General features: G+C 55.6%; 1 protein-coding gene across 1 annotated transcript in view; it reads left to right on the top strand.

Moving 5' to 3' along the window:
- LOC136398928 (heat shock factor protein 2-like) overlaps window positions 1–8,017 on the top strand; it is a 30,789-nt gene extending 22,772 nt beyond the window's left edge. Inside the window, exon 5 of the mRNA XM_066373578.1 lies at window positions 7,329–8,017. Coding sequence (XP_066229675.1) covers window positions 7,329–7,452 — 124 coding nt within the window. The 3' untranslated portion in view covers window positions 7,453–8,017. The remainder of the gene's footprint in view (window positions 1–7,328) is intronic.
- The last annotated feature ends 10,200 nt before the right edge of the window (window positions 8,018–18,217 follow it).

Here is an 18,217-nt window from a genome sequence, read left to right as displayed (position 1 = left end):
GACACGCCTAAGGCCGGCCCGCGCTCACTCGCCCCGCCCCGCCCCGCCCCGCCCGCCCCGCCCCGCGGGGAAGACGGAGCCGGCCCGAAGAGACCGGCCCCGCCCCCCCGCGGGGGTTGGGGGGGGGGAGTGGTGGCGGCGGCAGGGCGGGCGTCGCGCGGGCACGACGCTCACGACGGCCGACCGGGAACCCAGCACGCGCGCTCGAGGCCAGGCGGGGCGCGGCCACGGGACGGGTCCTCGCCCGCACGCAACGCCGCCGCGCAGCGGGGGCGGGGTGGGGCGGCGACGGCCACGGAAAGCAGGGGCCGCGGCGGGCCCGGGAAAGGCGACGGCACAGCCGTGAGCGGGACCACGAGGCCCCGGGAGAGACGTGAGGCAGGCGGGGGACAGGAGCACACACGGGGCGGCCCACGCGCCGCGGCGACCCCGCGGCGGGCCAAGGTCGGCGCTGGCATGGCCCGGCGGCCCCCGCGAGGCGAGGGGGGACGCGGCCCCGGCTCAGACCAGAGGAAGAAAGACAGGGGAAAAAAAAAAGAAGAGCACGCGGGGGCGGGGCTCAGTCAAGTTCGCCCAGGGCGCGCGCGGGAATCTCACCGCCAGAAGGCCCCCTTCCAGGCACAGAGGCGGTCCCGCGGCCCCCAGGACGCTGACTGGGCCCTCTCTCTTTTTCTCCCCGGCCAAACACCGTCCAGCCTCGCTGGGGCGGGGGCCGCCAAACCCTGCCGCCGCCGCCGCGCACAACCTCCCCCACACCACACGCGCCGGAAGGCGCCTTCCCTCACGATGACGCCGGGCCCGAGGAGCAACCCCACACAACCAGCCCGGGGACGCCAAAGAGGCGGCCGCCGAACCGCGCCGTGAGAGAGGACGCGCGCCCTCAGGGCTAGCCGGGCGCCCATGGCAGGGAGGGCCACAGAGGCGCGGAGGCAAGGAAGGGAGGAGGCGCGGGGGGACGTCGCGCCAAGCGCGGGGCCCAACACGAGCGCACGCGGAGGAAACCCAGCGGGCGTGGGAAGCACCTCGGGGCAACAGGCGGGTCCCACCGGGAAAACACACAGGGAATCCCCAAACCGCCACACACAGGCGGCCCCGTGACACCCAGGACGCCGGCCGGCCCCCCCTCGGTGCACACACACGCCCAACGCTTTTCCCCGAGCCCTCCAACAGCTCCGTGGGGGCCCGTGACCCACGCGGTCCGCACGCCGGCCACGACCGCCCCCGGCCTCCTTCGTCCGTCCGCCCGCCCGGGTCCGACCCGGGACAGAACACGCAGCCCACACCTTGGACAGGGCCGACAACGCCGCCCTGGACCCAGCCCCGGCTCGTGCCACGCCGTGCCCGCGCACAGCCAGGCCACCAGCCTCCTCCGACCGGAGCGGGGGCGGGTTCGCGTGCATGCTTTCTCCTTGTCGCGCGCCCACGACTGCCCACACAGCACACGCACGCGCGCAGGAGCGGGCGCCGCAAAGCCCGTAACACGCAGGCCAGGCCCGGCGGGACCCTCCCCCGACTCAGAGGGGGGAGGCGCAGGCCGCGGTAGGCAAAGAGCACAGCGCCGCACGACCCCGCCCACCCGCGCCCGGGGAAGGGCGAGTGGGGGGCCGGCGGGGGGGCCCCCTCCCCCACGCGCAGCGGAGGAGAGGGAACCATGCCCAACCGAACTCATCCAGGTAGCTTACAAGAAACTACGCGCACTGGAGGGGCGGCGACTGGGGGGTCCGGTACCCCAAGGCTCCCTCACGGATCGCTAGAGAAGGCTTTCTCACCGAGGGCGCGTCGCCCCTAAAAACCCAGGCACCGAGACCCCGTCGGGCCCCGCCGAGGTGGAAGTCCGGGAGAGCGTGAGGGCAGGGTGGGCAGGGGCGCCAAGGGGAGGCCCCACAAGCAACCCAGAGGGCGCTCAACGCCGGCGGGCCGCGGCTGCGACGACGACACGGGTATTCGCCCACGGGAGCGGCACAGGCCTCCCACCACCGACCACGCGGCCGGGTGGCGGCGATCACGAGCGAGCGACAACGAGACTGGGGCCGTGCCCCCCAAAAAAGCCTCTCATCCCCGCATCTTCTCCCCACACTGGCGCCTCCTTCGAGGCTCACACGCCCGGACACAACCCACCGGCCGCGGCGAAACCCCCCCCACGGGGGCCGGGCTGGGTACAGGAGGCGACAACGCCAGCTCGGCCTCGGGCAGCTGACGGACAAACCCGGAGCGCTCCAGGGGCACCGCCGAAGGCCAGGCAAAACGCGGCCGCGCGCCCAACCCGGGGTTGGGCTCGCGACGCGGCGGCGCGGCGGGCCCTCCCACCACGCGTGGAGGGCCCCGCTCAACGACACACAGCCAGAGAGGCTGAGGGCAGAGTGTCTGCCGCGTCAGGAGACCACGCCCCCACGCCGCCCACCGCCACCAGGCGGAGAGGGCGAGAGGGCCGCGGTCGGGCCGGATTCCGCACCCTCCTCTCTCTTTTTCTCAGCCACCACACCACCGTCAGGCAGGGAGGGAGGAGGGCAAGGGAAAACATCAACTCCTAGTAGTCCCCCACCACCTTCCGCCGCTTTCCGCCCCCTCCCCCCCCCCCCCCGCTCCCCCCCCCCGCTTCCCCCCCCCCCCCCGCTCCCGCTTCAGGCCTTCATCCCCCCCCACCCACTTCCACGAAGGCTTTATACAGAGACGTGTGTGTTCGGAGGATGGTTTTCCCGCCTTGGGCCCAAGTGCCGGGGCTGACCACCAGGGGTCGCCCAATCCCCACCGTAACACCCACAACACAGCGCCACGCCACCCCCACCCCCACCCCCACCCGCCGCACTGGGTACACTGATCCCAGATGCAGCTTATTTGAGGGATTTTAGGAGAGTCTGAAAGCTAAGCTAAGACAGGCCATTTTTATGGAAAAGCTACTGGAGACAGCTTGGGTGGGCTCATAAATTGGGTGAGGTGGGGTCTCAGGGTACAATCAGGGAGGAACAAACAGTGATAACTAGGACGATGGAAACTCAGATATGGCGCCTGCCTGCCTCTCTCTGGGGGAGAGCTCAAAAAGGAAACAGCGGTCTCTGTCAGCTCTTCTGTCTGGTAGAAAGCTGTCTCTCCAGCGTCCACTCTGATGCCAGACACCTCAGCTCAGTTCCTCTCATACTGTCCCGGAGATTTTTAAGGTACTGCCCCAATGCTGGAGCCCAGAGTGAGTGAGTGAGTGAGTGAGTGAGTGAGTGAGTGAGTGAGTGAGATGTGTGCTGTCCGGTTGTTTTAGCCCTTGGACCAATCCAATCCCCAGGAAAACGCACGCACGCACCGCACGCACGCACGCACCGCACGCACGCACGCACGCACGCACCGCACGCACGCACGCACGCACGCACGCACCCACCGCTCACACGCACGCACGCACGCACCGCTCGCACGCACGCACGCACGCACGCGCACACGCGGACGGACGCACACACACCTCTTCAAGACAAACATCTCTCTCTCTCTCTCTCTCTCTCTCTCTCTCTCTCTCTCTCTCTCTCTCTCTCCTGCTTTTAAGATCTTTTATAAATACAATGCATTCTTCTCCACTCTAATTTTTTTTCCTTAAAAATATGAATCGAGATACCCTAGCCAACTGAGCTCTCTGACCAGAGTACCTATTTTCTTTTGAACTTCGTGCTCTTTTTGTCCTTTTAAAGAACATGTAGCCTACTTCAAAGTCAGAAAGATACATTTTCAGGTTATTGTCTAGATTAGAACATTGCTGTCCATTAGAGAAGCTTCTTGTACAACCTCGCCTGCCACCCCCGCCCCTGCCATGATTCACGACAGCCCCTCCGTCAGTCTCCCCACAGTCCCGGTCGCCGCCCTCCAGGATCCCACAGGCCAAAAGGGCAGGCGGACAGAACGAAGGCACGAGAGCAAATTCACGTGAGTGAGAAGACCAAGTGCCCGCGGGCGGGAAAGACAAGCAGGCTCTAGAGCAGGGGTCCCCAAACTGTTTACACAGAGGGTCAGTTCACTGTCCCTCAGACCGTTGGAGGGCCGGACTATAGAAAAAAAAACGATCAACAAATCCCTATGCACACTGCACACATCTTATTTTAAAGTAAAAAAAAAAAAAAAAAAAACTAAACGGGCCTGACCTGTGGTGGCACAGTGGATAAAGCATCGACCTGGAACGCTGAGGTTGCCGGTTCAAAACCTTGGGCTTGCCCGGTCAAGGCACATATGGGAGTCAAAGCTGCTTCCTGCTCCTCCCCCCTTCTCTCTCTCTCTCTCTCTCTCTCTCTCAAATGAATAAATAAATAAAAATAATTTTAAAAAAAAAGAAAAAACGGGAACAAATACAACATTTAAAATAAAAAACAAGTAAATTTTAAAAAATATCTTATTGATTTTTTTAGAGAGAGAGAGGAGTGAGAGAGAGACAGAGACAGAGAGAGAGAGAGAGAAGGGGGAGGAGCAGGAAGCATCAACTCCCATATGTGCCTTGACCAGGCAAGCCCAAGGTTTGGAACCGGCGACCTCAGTGTTCCAGGTCGACGCTTTCTTTATCCCACTGCACCACCACAGGTCAGGCCAAGAACAAGTAAATTTAAATCAACAAACTGACCAGTATTTCAATGGGAACTATGGGCCTGCTTTTGGCTAGTGAGATGGTGGTGCCCCTTCCGGAAGTGCGGCGGCGGGGGGGGGGGGGGGGGGGCGGCTGGATAAATGGCCTCAGGGGGCCGCAGTTTGGGGACCCCCTGCTCTAGAGGAGGGGAGACCGGGACCCTATTTGGGGGTCTACTTATCCCCGCCTGGTGACACTCAGTCTGTGAACAGAAAGACAGACGGGAGGAGAGCTGGGCCCCGCCGACCCCCCCAACACACACACACACACACACACACACACACACACACACACACCCCGGCCCCGGCTTCGGCTCCGGCTCCGGCCCAACACAAGTAGTCTGGGAGCACTCTGTTTCCGGGGGGCGCGGGGCGGGCGGGGTGCAGAAACTCGGAGGCCGGGGAGAGTTTAGTCAACCGCTAGAGAGAGCTGCAGACTGGGGAGAGAAAGAGGGGTGAAGTCGGGGCCGGTAAAACTGCCTCAGACCTCAACCCAGACACACAGCACACTTGAACCCATTTTTAGGGTTCAGAGCCCAAGAAATCCATTCAGACTCTGCAGCTACACAAAGAGAACTAAAAATGAGAAATAAAAATAAAATAATTAACATGACATAATATAACAAACATAATATAACATGACATGACATGACATGACATAATATGGATGCATGTTTGCATGGGAACAGTCATCAGTTAGGTGAAAACAGAAGACTCAGTCGCCAGCCCTAACAGAACAGCCCTCACTGGGCCAGATGGAAAACTAGGCTTTTCTGTGGCTAACCAGTGAGATAGATGCCCACCCCTCAGCGCCCCTCCAGACTGGGCTCTGCAAGCCACGCCGGACACTCCCCTAGAGCTTGGACCAACAAGCGCCTTCTCCACACCTTCCCCATCCTCTCCACCCGCTCCGCTCCCTCAGCCATGGCTCCAGCGAATTGGCTCCGGGAGGGAGCTGGGAGCTGAGGACACAAGGGAGGGCGGGCGGGCGGGCGGCTGGCTCCTTGTCCTCTGCCTCAGGCACTAAGATTTGCTGCTCAGCTGACAAGCAATACCCCAGATGGGCAGCCAGTGCGGTGCCCCACAAGGGGCTGGCCAAGTGGATCCTGTCACTCTGTCGATGGGGGGGGGGGGGGCATGTGAACACATGCGGAATTCTGTCTCTCTGCCTCCCACTCCCCCCCCCCACCACGCTTAATTTAAAAGAGAGAGAGAGAGAGAGAGAGAGAGAGAGAGAGAAAGAGAGAGAGAGAGAGATGCCTGACCGGGTGGTGGCGCAGTGGGATGCGGAGGACCCAGGTTCGAGACCCCGTGGTCGCCAGCTTGAGCGCGGGCTCATCGGCTTTGAGTACAGCTCACCAACTTGGACCCGAGGTCGCTGGCTTGAGCCAGGGGTTACTCGGTCGGCTGTAGACCCCCCCCACCCCCACCCCCTTCCCGGGGTCAAGGCACTCACGAGAAAAGCAATCAATGAACAGCTAAGGTGTCGGAACGAAAAAACTGATGATTGATGCTTCTCATCTCTCTCCATTCCTGTCTGTCTGTCTGTCTGTCTGTCCCTATCTATCCCTCTCTCTGACTCTCTCTCTGTCTCTGTAAAAATAAAATAAAAATTAAAAAATAAAACGGTCTGCTAATGAAACCTGACAATCTCGGAGGAACCCGATCTTTTCACCGTCCAAAAACCAAAGCAGCTTAGACGTTTCCCGGGCTTGACTGGCTACTGTCACGATGGGGTTTCCAATTTCTCTTGGTGGCCCAATGCCTTATTAAAATCAAATATACCCGACACGATTGATTCAGCAGCACCCAGAAGAGAACCAAGCTGCCAAATCTCTCAAAGCCTTCTAAACCTCCCAGCGGGGGACACCTTAGAGACAAATCGCTGTATCTTGAGAACACTGAGCTGATTACGGACTAAGGACCGGGACTGGACGGGGACGTAAAGATTGTTAGAGTCAACAATTCAGCTCCGTAGCAAAAGGGCTCCCTCCCTGGATAAGGGCTTTCTCTGCTACAGCCCAGTTCCATAAACAAGCAGAAGAGACAGATATGGACTCTCCTTTCTTTCTTTCTTTTTAAAAAATTACTTTTTTTTTTAATTCATTGGGGGGGGGGGAGAGAGAGAGAGAGAGAGAGAGAGAGAGAGAGAGAGAGAAGGGGGAGGAGCAGGAAGCATCAACTCCCGTATGTGCCTTGACCAGGCAAGGCCAGGGTTTTGAACCGGCGACCTCAGCATCCAGGTCAACGCTTTATCCACTGCGCCACCACAGGTCAGGCTGGACTCTCCTTTATTAGGCTCTCGTCGCAATCGACACTCGTCAGTCACTTGGCTTACTCTAACTCCGTGTCATCATCCTAACCCTGTCGCTCTGCGTGTCGGACTGGGATGCGGAAGGACCCAGGTTCGAGATCCCGGGTTTGCCAGCTTGAGCGCGGGCTCATCTGGCTTGAGCAAAAAGCTCACTAGCCTGGACCCAAGGTCAGTGAAGGCCCGTGGTGTGGTCATGGCACATAGGAGAAAGCAATGAATGAACAACTAAGGTGTCGCAACGGAAAACTGATGATCGATGCTTCTCATCTCTGTTCCTGTCAGTCTGTCCCTATCTATCCCTCTATCTGACTCTCTCTCTCTCTCTCTCTCTCTCTGTCCCTGTGAAAAAAATTAAAAATAAATAAATTAAAACAAACAAACAAACAAACAAAACTAACCCTGTCGCTCTGTTAACCCTCTTTTATAGGATGAAGACACCCACCACCGTGTCCCGCTCACTGACGACCTTCTTGTTCCTAGGAATGACTGACAGGAAACACCTCTTCATAAAGCTGACTGAATTGGACTTACAGTTCAATCATCTCATCTAGAAACTGAACAGGGACAGGAGAAGCAGAAGATGCCATAACGTCCACGGTGGACAACACTGAAGTTTCTCACCTACCCGAAATAAAATCCACCTGGCAACCTGAACGATTTGTTCTGACTCAGGGCCGTCAGTGGGTCAAAATCAGTAAAATACTCTCTGTGCGTTTGGCGCGTGCCGTGTCGGGCTCAGCAAAGGGGTGTGTGCACGAAAGGAAGGCATGGCAGGACTTAAGGAAGACATACCACAGAAGACACAACATAGAGAAAAGACGGCTACAGGGGACCCCCGGCCTCTTAGGGCTGAGAGCCCAGATCTCTGCGGCCTCATTGTATTTATTGGTCTCTTTGCTCATCCAGCAAAGTCGCAGAGCCTGGGTTCAAGTACAGAGAAGGGTCACGAACTAATACCTTTCAGGTATGTGGAAAAAAGGCCACATGGATCAGCTATTTCCTGTAAACAATCTTATCAGCCTGACCTGTGGTGGCGCAGTGGATCAAGCGTCGACCTGGAATGCTGAGGTCGCCGGTTCAAAACTCTGGGCTTGTCCGATCAAGGCACATATGGGAGTTGATGCTTCCTGCTCCTCCCTCCCTTCTCTCTCTCTCTCTCTCTCTCTCTCTCTCTCTCTCTCTTCCCCTCTCCCTCTCTCTCTCCAGCTCTCCCTCTATCTCTCTGTTTCTCTTCTCTAAAATGAATAAATACAAATAATTTTAAAAATAATAATAAACAATCTTATCAGTGCTTGCAGGGGCAGCGTTCTGCCCCTGCAGGACTTGGCCTTCCGAAGTCCAAAGTCCGGGCCAAAGACTGTTGCCTCAGGACCACAGTCAAATTCCCAGCCATTTTCCTACACCTGGCCGGTGGCTCCATGGATAGAACACTGGCCCGGTGTCTGAACGTCCGGGTTTCCACTCCCGGTCAGGGCACACAGGAGAAGCGACCCTCTGCCTCTTCACCCTTGCTCCTTCTCCCCTTTCTCCCCCTCTTCCCCTCCCAGAGCCAGTGGGGGCTGAAGATTGCGCAGTAGGAGTAGTGACAGCCTCAGGTGATATAAAGAGCTCAAGTGTTCAAGTATCGGCCCGAGATGGGTTTGCCGAGTGGGTCTTTGGCCGGATGCATGCAGGATTCTCTGCCTCAAGTAACTCGAACATTCCAAGGAATGAGAGAGGCCTGCCTGACTGGTGGGGAGGGGTGCGCTACGAGGCCACACGATGGTGAGTGGTGGTGTCAATTTGACCTCCAGAAAGTCAGCCTTGTGGAATCCTGTGAGTCCTTCTAGGGAGTGGGATATCAAACCCCGGAGGACCCCACCGCGGAGCACAAGAACACCCGTGTCCACTCACAGAATCCTGGGCTCGTGAACATTCCTAGCAGCTAGCTGTGTTCTTCACAGCCCCCAACCTGGGGGGGGGGGGGGCAGGAGAGGGTGAAATTTGTCCTACAACAGGAGAGCGCTGCTTTGAGATACATTACATACCAGAGGGGGGAAAAAAAAATAGAATAAACTGAGCAATAAGTCACGTGTGAGGCGGGGGAACAGAGAAGAAGAAGCTCCTGTTGGGCATATAAAATGTATTATGCTCACTTTGTTAAAAATGGCGCTACCCACGTGAGGCCGTTGCCCAGGTGATATTAATGTGTGTCTCTGTGGGCAGGTAGAATCCTTGTAGCCTGGTGCTTGGTTTTGGGATTAAGCCTTTCCCACCCGTTTTGATGTGGGGCGGTACAATCCAATCATGCCTCAGAGAAGTGTCTTTGTATTAGAGACTTCCCTATTTTGTATATTGGACTAAAGGTTTGGAATCTACACTATAAAATGGGGGCAGAATGAGAGCTTGCCCTCTTGGTTCCTGAGATTATCATTAGAGGAGAGAGCAGAGAGAAGAGAGCAGAAAGAGGCCATGTGGTCAGGAGAAGCAGCCAAGATGGCGGAGTATTGAGTGAAAGGCCAGTTTGTGTAGTTTGACGCTGGAGAAGGAAGGAGATGGGGAAGAGAGGTGAATAAGGCCGGTGAGCTAGAAACCTTTGATTCTAGGAAACTCGGATAAGTCAGTGGCTTTGAGAGCACTGAATGTGAGTGGGTTTTGGAGCCCAGTGTGTGTTTTTTGCTTGCCCGCCGAGTGCAAACTAGAATGAAAGAAAATGGCCTATCAGTTTTTGGCTCCATTGTTTCTTTACCGACTGTCCGAATCCAATGCAAACCTGCATGGGCCGGGCGGCTGCTGTGATAGTGGCCCTGGCCATGGCTCCTGGCTTTACAGCTCCCCTGGAGTTTGGGCACCAGGTCACTAGGCCAAGGGTGTCACACATCACGCAGCTGATATGTGTGGGACCTGAGGGCCGGGCCCTTTGTGAAACTTCCCATTAAAAAGGCATCCAAACCCCCAACCCCCCCCCCCCCTAAAAAGAAGAAAAGGAAAGCAGAGGGGAGGAGGGGAAGGGAAGGAAGGGGAGGGGAGGGGAGGAGAGGGGAGGGGAGAAGAGAGAGAAGAGAGAGAAGAGAAGAGAAGAGAAGAGAAGAGAAGAGAAGAGAAGAGAAGAGAAGAGAAGCCAGACATGTAATTCTGGATGGAAATAAAAATCAGGCCTATGAACACCCGTGACATTACAAACACCATAGAAACTGAGTAGCTCACACAGGGGATTGCTAGGGGTTCAGAATAGGCCTCTCCAAGATGCAACACTTTGGCCTGTGGGCCATTTCTGGCTAAAGGCAATCGAGACCCTGCAGGCTCAAGAGGAAATTGGGCATTCCCACCCCCAAAACTCTCAGGGGTGTGGGGCTCTCTCTCTCTCTCTCTCTCTCTCTCTCTCTCTCTCTCTCTCACATCAATCCATCAACCAATGAATAAACAAGGTTAAGAAACTGTTCCTGGAAGGTTTTGATTGAAATCTGTATCTCAGACTCTCTCCCCAAAGAAGTCTCAGAGATTGAGACACAGGAGATGTCTTTTCTCAACTGCTCTGAGGTGAAGCACATTCACTGCTGAAAAAGACAACCCCTAAGACTCGCAACAACTGGGAAATGAAATGAGTGCCATAGTCTGTGCTTGCTTTCCTCATAGCCTGTGAAGGGCCACATGCACATAAGCAACAGAATTCAGTCCACTGGTGACAGCACTTGCAGAAAGGGCTCCTGAGCCTTATCCCACCCTTTCGTTCTCTTCCCCAAACGTGGTTCTGCTGGGGTCATGGGGTATTTGTTCCACAGGCTCTATTTGGAATATCTCTGCTCCAAGTTCTCCACTCCACCATGCTCTCACAGTTGAGTTTTAGAATACATACACGCACGCACGCAGGCACGCGCACGCGTGCGCGCGCAGGCACGCACGCACGCACGCATGTACGTACGTACGTACGTACGTATATATGTCTACAAGCGCGCGCACAGACTCACACGTCTGCTCCACTCCAACTAAGTGTGTGTTCATTATTTATGTTTAATGAAAATAGTTCTCCGAAGGCCATTTAGGTTGGAGAACTCCAGCTACAAAGTCACCCCTGAAACAGACGGAGAAAGTTTGCGACCCTAGCTGCACTCATTCCTTTGAAGAGGAAATGCAGGGTCCTGACTGGGGTCACGGGTTTGATCCCCAGTCAAGACACACTTGGGAAGCAATCACTTAGTACATGGAACAACTAAGTGGAACAAGGAGTTGCTGCCTCGCTGCCCCCTCCTCTCAGAAAATATATTCCTTTACAAATAAACTCACAGAGTACATACAGGTGATGTTTCTGTTTTGTAATAACTGGAGCGGAGTTTGGGCACAGCTCACCACTCCAGCCCCTGTGGCTGAATAGGCCTATTTCAATCTGAAGCCAACAATGATAGTACAGTGCCTGTGAAGAGGAAGGTGCAGTTACATGGGTTATTTTGAAATCGTCATTCTGTGTACAGATCAAATTCTTGCAAATTTACCCTCCTCAAGGCATACCTCATGTCTTTTGAGGCGATGAAAGGAAGGGGTGAGCTCCTTGGCTTCTTCGTTTATTTTTTGTGGGCAAAGGAAAGGAACTCCTCATGGGGACCCTCACGGCCCCAGCCAGGCCTGCTTCAGCCCTTAGGGGCAACCCCCACCTCACACCCTCCTTCTGTGTCTCAAACCGGGTGGGCGGGGCGGGCCTGGCTGGGCCTGCGGCGGGGGTGGGTGGGCGAGGGAGGAGGGTGGAGAGAGGAGATGAGGGCCATTCATTCCGATGGACCTCTCTCGATGGCTTTATTGAAATGCAAAATATCCAGGGAGGGAGGATGTTGTAGGAAGGGGCCCCGGTGTGGAGTGAAGAGTCTCCTCTGTTTTTCAACCTAGAAAAACCGCCGTCAGCCATTTGTGATGCATGGGTGAGGGTGGGGGTGGGGGGCGCGAGTCAAGGGTCCAAGGCGACGGAATACGGCGGCGGCGGCGGCGGTAAATCTCCGTGTCTTAGATTCCCTAGGCCACGCGCAGGCGTGGAGTGATGAGGGTCCAGGGAGGCCTGAGAGGAGATGGTTTGACTCAACAACTCTAGGTTAAGGGCCCAGCAAACACACTCCTAAAGCAACACTGCCTTTACTGCTGGTGCTGGTGGTTGTTGTCATTCATTGCCCCCCTCCTCCCCCGTATTAATACAGTATTCACTTGTCTTTCTTCCGTCAAACGCTGACATGAGCCAATCGCTATACCTAAGGAGGCATAGGTAAAGAAAAGTACAGGGCACGCAGGTCCTGGGTGAGGGACAAAGGCCCCATGTCCTCTTAGAAGGCAAAGCCCAGAATGGCATAGAAGAACCATTGCTTAAGAGAACAGTTTCTGGCAGAAATAGCGATGGTGGCTCCCCACCCCCACCCCTCCCCCAAGTACGGCCCCAATTCCATCCAGCCTTGGGGCCTGCCCTGCCACCCTTAGTGCAGCAGCCCCAGTCCCAATAAACTTGGCTGCTGTGTCGATGTCCCTTGAAATGCTGCCTGTCTGGCAGCTGTGGCTAGGCGAGAAGTAAAGTGAGGGATTTTATTTTTTTTTTATTTCACTTTCCTTCATGTTTTATTTCTTGATCTTACGGGATGGGGGTGTGGAGGAAGAGGGAGGGAAAAGGAGGTGAGGAAGAGAGAGAAAGGAGAAAGAGAGAGAGAGAGAGAGAGAGAGAGAGATGGCAAAGGCGGGCGGGGGGGGGGGGGGGAAGGCGGAAAGAGAAGGAAAAGGGGAAAGGAACAGGAACCATGAACTCGTACTAGTTGCTTCTCCTATCAGCCTTGAGCAGGCAAGCCCTGGGTTTCAAACTGGAGACTTCAGCATTCCAGGCCCATGCTTTATCCACTGCGTCACCAGAGGTCAAGCCATCTAGGGGTTTCAAGGCTCCCCCTCCCTGATACTGAAAGGCACACACTGGGTTTCAGGACCTTCTGAACAACTGGTGATTTTATTTCAGCAGCTCCTAAGGCCGCTGACTCCCTCCTTGAGTGGGTGAGATAAATCCCGCCCCTCCCACTCCTATTTTCTTGCCGTGATAACTGTGTATCTTACATACAATTGAGCCCTCAAGGGCTACCATGCAAATGTTGCGGCGGGGGGGGGGGGGGGGTGGTGGTATTCGGGTGGGAAGGGCTGTTGAATGTCCCCAATGTTCCGTTTCTACCTCCTGCTGAGTGAGTACCTGGAGTTGGTTGAGCCATGGCATCACTCATTCCCTGTATGGGAAGGTAAAAGCCAGGGTTTTGTCTGAAATTTGTCAGCTGCTTGACCCAGAGGGTTCAGAACGGTGTTGACATGCTCTGGATAAACGACACACGTGTGTGTGTGTGTGTGTGTGTGTGTGTGTGTGTGTGTGTGTGTGTGTGTATGTGTGCGTGTAGGTGAACTGTTTCTAGCCTGGGAGATACAGAATGGATGAGGGCATTAGGATAACTTCGGTTGGTTAGAGCATCATCCTGAAGTGCAGAGGTTGCCCTGTTCGATCCCTGGTCAGGGCACATACAGAAACAGCTCAATGTTCCTGTGTGCTTAACCCTCCGCACCCCCCACCCTCTCTCGCAAAAATCAATTTTTAAAAAAAATGCAAGTTCTGAATAAAAGTGGGATAAGCAGGATGTTCAGGAGACATCCTAGAAAGGGCGACAGCCAATAGCTCTATGTCTAGCCGCTGGGCCAGGAATTCCATCCCAGTTGAGCCTAGGCTTGGAGGTGCCTGGCCTTGTCATTAAGTAAGCCGTTGTTTTAAGGTCTTAATTTTACTTATTTTTCTAAAGATTTTACCTATTCGTTTTTCGTTTTAGAGAGAGGGGAGGGGGGAGAAAGAAGAGAGAGAGAGAGAGAGAGAGAGAGAGAGAGAGATACAATAAAATGGACGGACAGAGAGACAGACGTGGGGGGGGGGGGTAGAAGGGTAGCATCAAGTTTTATATGTGCCTTGACCAGGCAAACCGCGGGTTTCGAACCAGCGACCTCAGCGTTCCAGGTCGACGCTTTATCCACTGCGCCACCACCGGTCACACAGTTGACTAACTCATAACGTGTACTTGGGGAAGGTTGACGAGGTCCTTTTCTCAAGAGACATTTGCTCTCTTTTTGGTATACCTGTGCTGCTGCTGCAACACTGAGGTGACAAGAGCAGGCTCCAGGCACTACTGTATCCAGTTCTTTTTTTTTTTTTTTTTTTTGGATAAAGAGCCTAACGCCTGACCAGGCGGTGGCACAGTGGATAGAGCGTCGGACTGGGATGCAGAGGACCCAGGTTCGAGGACCCGGTGGTCGCCAGCTTGAGCTCGGGCTCATCTGGTTTGAGCAAAAGCCCACCAGCTTGAACCCAAGGTCGCTGGCTCCAGCAAGGGGTGACTCGGTGTGCTGAAGGCCCGCGGTCAAGGCACATATGAGAAAGCGATCAATGAACAACTAAGGTGTCGCAACGCGCAACGAAAGACTAATGATTGGTGCTTCTCATCTCTCTCCGTTCCTGTCTGTCTGTCCCTGTCTATCCGTCTCTCTGACTCACTGTCTCTGTAAAAAAAAATAATAACAATAATAAATAAATAAATAATAATAATAATTAATTAATTAAAAAATTAAAAAAAAAATAAAAAAAAAAAAAAGAAAGAAACGACCCCGACCTGTGGTGGCGCAGTGGATAAAGCATCGACCTGGAACGCTGAGGTCGCCTGTTCCAAACCCTGGGTGGGCTTGCCCAGTCAAGGCACATATGGGAGCTGATGCTTTCTGCTTCTCCCCCCCCCCCCCCCTTCTCTAAAATGAATAAATAAAATCTTAAAAAAAAAAAAAAAAAAAAAAAAGGAGCCTAGAGGTCTCCTGGTGAATGCCAAGACCTGACTCAGGATCCAGAATGCTTTCTGTTTCGTGTGTGCGTGTGCGTGCGCGCGCGTTTCAGTGACACACGGACGGAACGGCTTGTATCTATTTTTTTTTTTTTTTCTTAACTTTGGCCGGTGTAGAAGCTTCTTTTAGTCGTTTAAAAGCCCCTTGTCAGTTCCCTTCCCCAACGAAGTCTGGCTGACCCCTTCTCAAGGACTCCTCATCGTAACCCTCTAGAGGGGTCTGGCCTTCCCTCTATAGTCCGAAATCTACCATGTGCGTTACATATCCGGTGAAACCTAAGAAGGCTCGGGGCTGTTTCTGGCTGGCGGCCCCTGAGGAAGGCCGAAATGGCCTGTATTCTAGTTGAGGATAGTGTTCCTTTCTCAGGAGTTCACACAAGGCGTAAGCATTCTACTTCTCGTGGTATTGTTTGAGCCTTATGCCTTATCCAGGGTCTGTAGGACACGTCTGCGGCCTAGCTCCTGCGGAAGAGAAGAGAGAAGTGAGCCATCTGCACGTTGACTTCTTTGGCCGCCAGCCGCCCCGCCCCCACCCTCCCGAGGAGAAAGCAGAAAGCAGAAAGCAGAAAGCGGTAGGTCCCTTGAGATCTCGCGGCCGGCCGTTTGGCCGTTGGCCGTACAAAAAAATAACGTGGACTGTCTTTGAATCCACGAGGGAGGACAGTCCGGGTTCGTCGTCGTCGGTCCACATCCCCGAGAGTCTGTTCACTGTAAAGCAAATAAAGATCGTCCAGCCGGGTCTAGTGCTATTGTTCACGCTCAGGGTTTCATGAAGAGGAGCCTCAACGGAATGAGGCAGCAGCAACAATACCGCAAGTGGAGGACCCTAATCTCTCCATCCAGGATCGAGGTGCCTTGGAGAGGGCAGTTATCCAATTTATTAGGCAGAATTATGTCCTCTTGCCTAAGAAGCGAACGAGCAGAACACAGTGCGCCCGCGCAATTTTATTGCTTAGTTTTGCAAAAATTAGATTTCTCTTGCCCTTTCTTTCTTTTTTCTTTTTTTCTCTTTTAATTTCTTTCTTTATTTATTTATTCATTCATTTTTAGAGAGAGAGAGGAGAGAGAGAAGGGGGAAGGAGCAGGAAGCATCAACTCTTATATGTGCCTTGACCAGGCAAGCCCGGGGTTTTGAACCAGTGACCTCAGCGTTCCAGGTCAACACTTTATCCACGGTGCCACCACAGGTCAGGCTCTCTTGCCCTTTCTGAGACATAACATCATCTGCTGTCTGATTCTGGACCTCCTGAAGAAAGCTCCGGTTGGGCTACACAAAACACCCAGGTCCTTTGGCCTTTCCTAGGTGTGACTGTTTTCAGTCACAAGTGTTTGGCCTCGACCTTCACTTTCCCAGGATGGGAACAGAAAGTCACCCTGTGTTTCGGCTTTCCTCCACCAGAGTGGGATGCTGGAGAAGACATTCTGTAAAGTCTAGTTAGTACAGAGAAACGTTGGGTCTGGTGAGGACTCTTCCCTCTTCCCCCCTCCCCCCCCCCCCCCCCCCCCGCCCTGACAGTAAAAGGATTCGGTGGGGGGTACGGGATGCAGGATGTCTGAGACTAACGACCTCATCCATAGATCCATCGATCGATCGCCCTTAGATCTCGCAGTACTCTATAGGTTCTCTCATGCCCCTCCCTCCCCTCTATTTCCCCCTTTTCTTATGGAATTAATAAAACAAGCATTAGGTAGGTACGTAGGTAGGTAGGTAGGTAGGTAGGCAGGCGGGCAGGCGGGCAGGCGGGCGGGCGGGCGGGCAAGCAGGGAAGCAAGGAAGCAGCCATGCACGCACGCATACACACGCAAACGGAAGGATGGAAAGATGGAAGGAAGGAAGGAAGGAAGGAAGGAAGGAAGGAAGGAAGGAAGGAAGGAAGGGAGGGAGGGAGGGACGGAGGGAAGCAGCCACGCAGGCACGCACGCACGCACGCACGCACGCATACACACGCAAACGGAAGGCAGGAAGGCAGGCAGGCAGGCAGGCAGGCAAGCAGGGAAGCAGCCACGCACGCGCGCACGCATACACACGCAAACGGAAGGAAGGGAGGAAGGCAGGCAGGCAAGCAGGGAAGCAGCCACGCACGCACGCACGCACGCACGGAAACAGAAGGCAGGAAGGCAGGCAAGCAGGGAAGCAGCCACGCACGCGCAAGCAGGGAAGCAGCCACGCACGCACGCACGTACGCACGCACGCATACACACGCCAATGGAAGGCGGGCAGGCAGGCAGGGAAGCAGCCACGCACGCACGCATACACACGCAAACGGAAGGAAGGGAGGAAGGCAGGCAAGCAGGGAAGGAGCCACGCACGCGCAAGCAGGGAAGCAGCCACGCACGCGCGCACGCATACACACGCAAACGGAAGGCAGGGAGGGAGGAAGGCAGGCAGGCCAGGCAGGCAGGGAAGCAGCCACGCACGCACGTAGGTGGGCACGCACGCACGCACACACGCAAACGGAAGGCAGGAAGGCAGGCAGGCACGCAGGGAAGCAGCCACGCACGTACGCACACACGCACGCACGTACGCACGCATACACACGCAAACGGAAGGCAGGCAGGCAGGCAAGCAGGGAAGCAGCCACGCACGCGCAAGCAGGGAAGCAGCCACGCACGCGCAAGCAGGGAAGCAGCCACGCACGCGCGCACGCATACACACGCAAACCGAAGGAAGGGAGGAAGGCAGGCAGGCAAGCAGCCACGCACGCACGCACGTACGCACGCACGCACGCATACACACGGAAACGGAAGGCAGGCAGGCAGGCAAGCAGCCTCGCACGCGCAAGCAGGGAAGCAGCCACGCACGCACGCACGTACGTACGTGCGCACGCATACACACGCAAACGGAAGGAAGGAAGGCAGGCAGGCAAGCAAGCAGGGAAGCAGCCACGCACGCATGGACGCACGCATACACACGCAAACGGAAGGCAGGCAGGCAAGCAGGGAAGCAGCCACGCACGCACGCATACGCACGGAAACGGAAGGCAGGAAGGCAGGCAGGCAAGCAGGGAAGCAGCCACGCACGCGCAAGCAGGGAAGCAGCCACGCACGCACGTGCGCACGCACGCACGCATACACACGCAAACGGAAGGCAGGAAGGAAGGAGGGAAGGAAGGAAGGCAGGCAGGCAAGCAGGGAAGCAGCCACGCACGCACGCACGCATACACACGCAAACGGAAGGCAGGCAGGCAAGCAGCCACGCACGCACGCATACACACGCAAACGGAAGGGAGGAAGGCAGGCAGGCAGGCAAGCAGGGAAGCAGCCACGGACGCACGCGCACACACACGCAAACGGAAGGAAGGAAGGAAGGAAGGAAGGGAGGAAGGAAAGGGAGGAAGGAAAGGGAGGAAGGAAAGGGAGGGAGGGAAGCAAGCGGAAAAGCTAACCGTGTCCTTAACTATATAGTACATGTAAGGTACCTGTGTTTCTTATAAACGGTCATGTGTCTAATCAGAACAGGGACCAC

This window comes from Saccopteryx leptura, chromosome 3, assembly GCF_036850995.1.
Source record: "Saccopteryx leptura isolate mSacLep1 chromosome 3, mSacLep1_pri_phased_curated, whole genome shotgun sequence".
Classification (NCBI taxonomy): Eukaryota; Metazoa; Chordata; class Mammalia; order Chiroptera; family Emballonuridae; genus Saccopteryx; species Saccopteryx leptura.
This window is presented reverse-complemented; position numbering and strand designations above follow the sequence as displayed.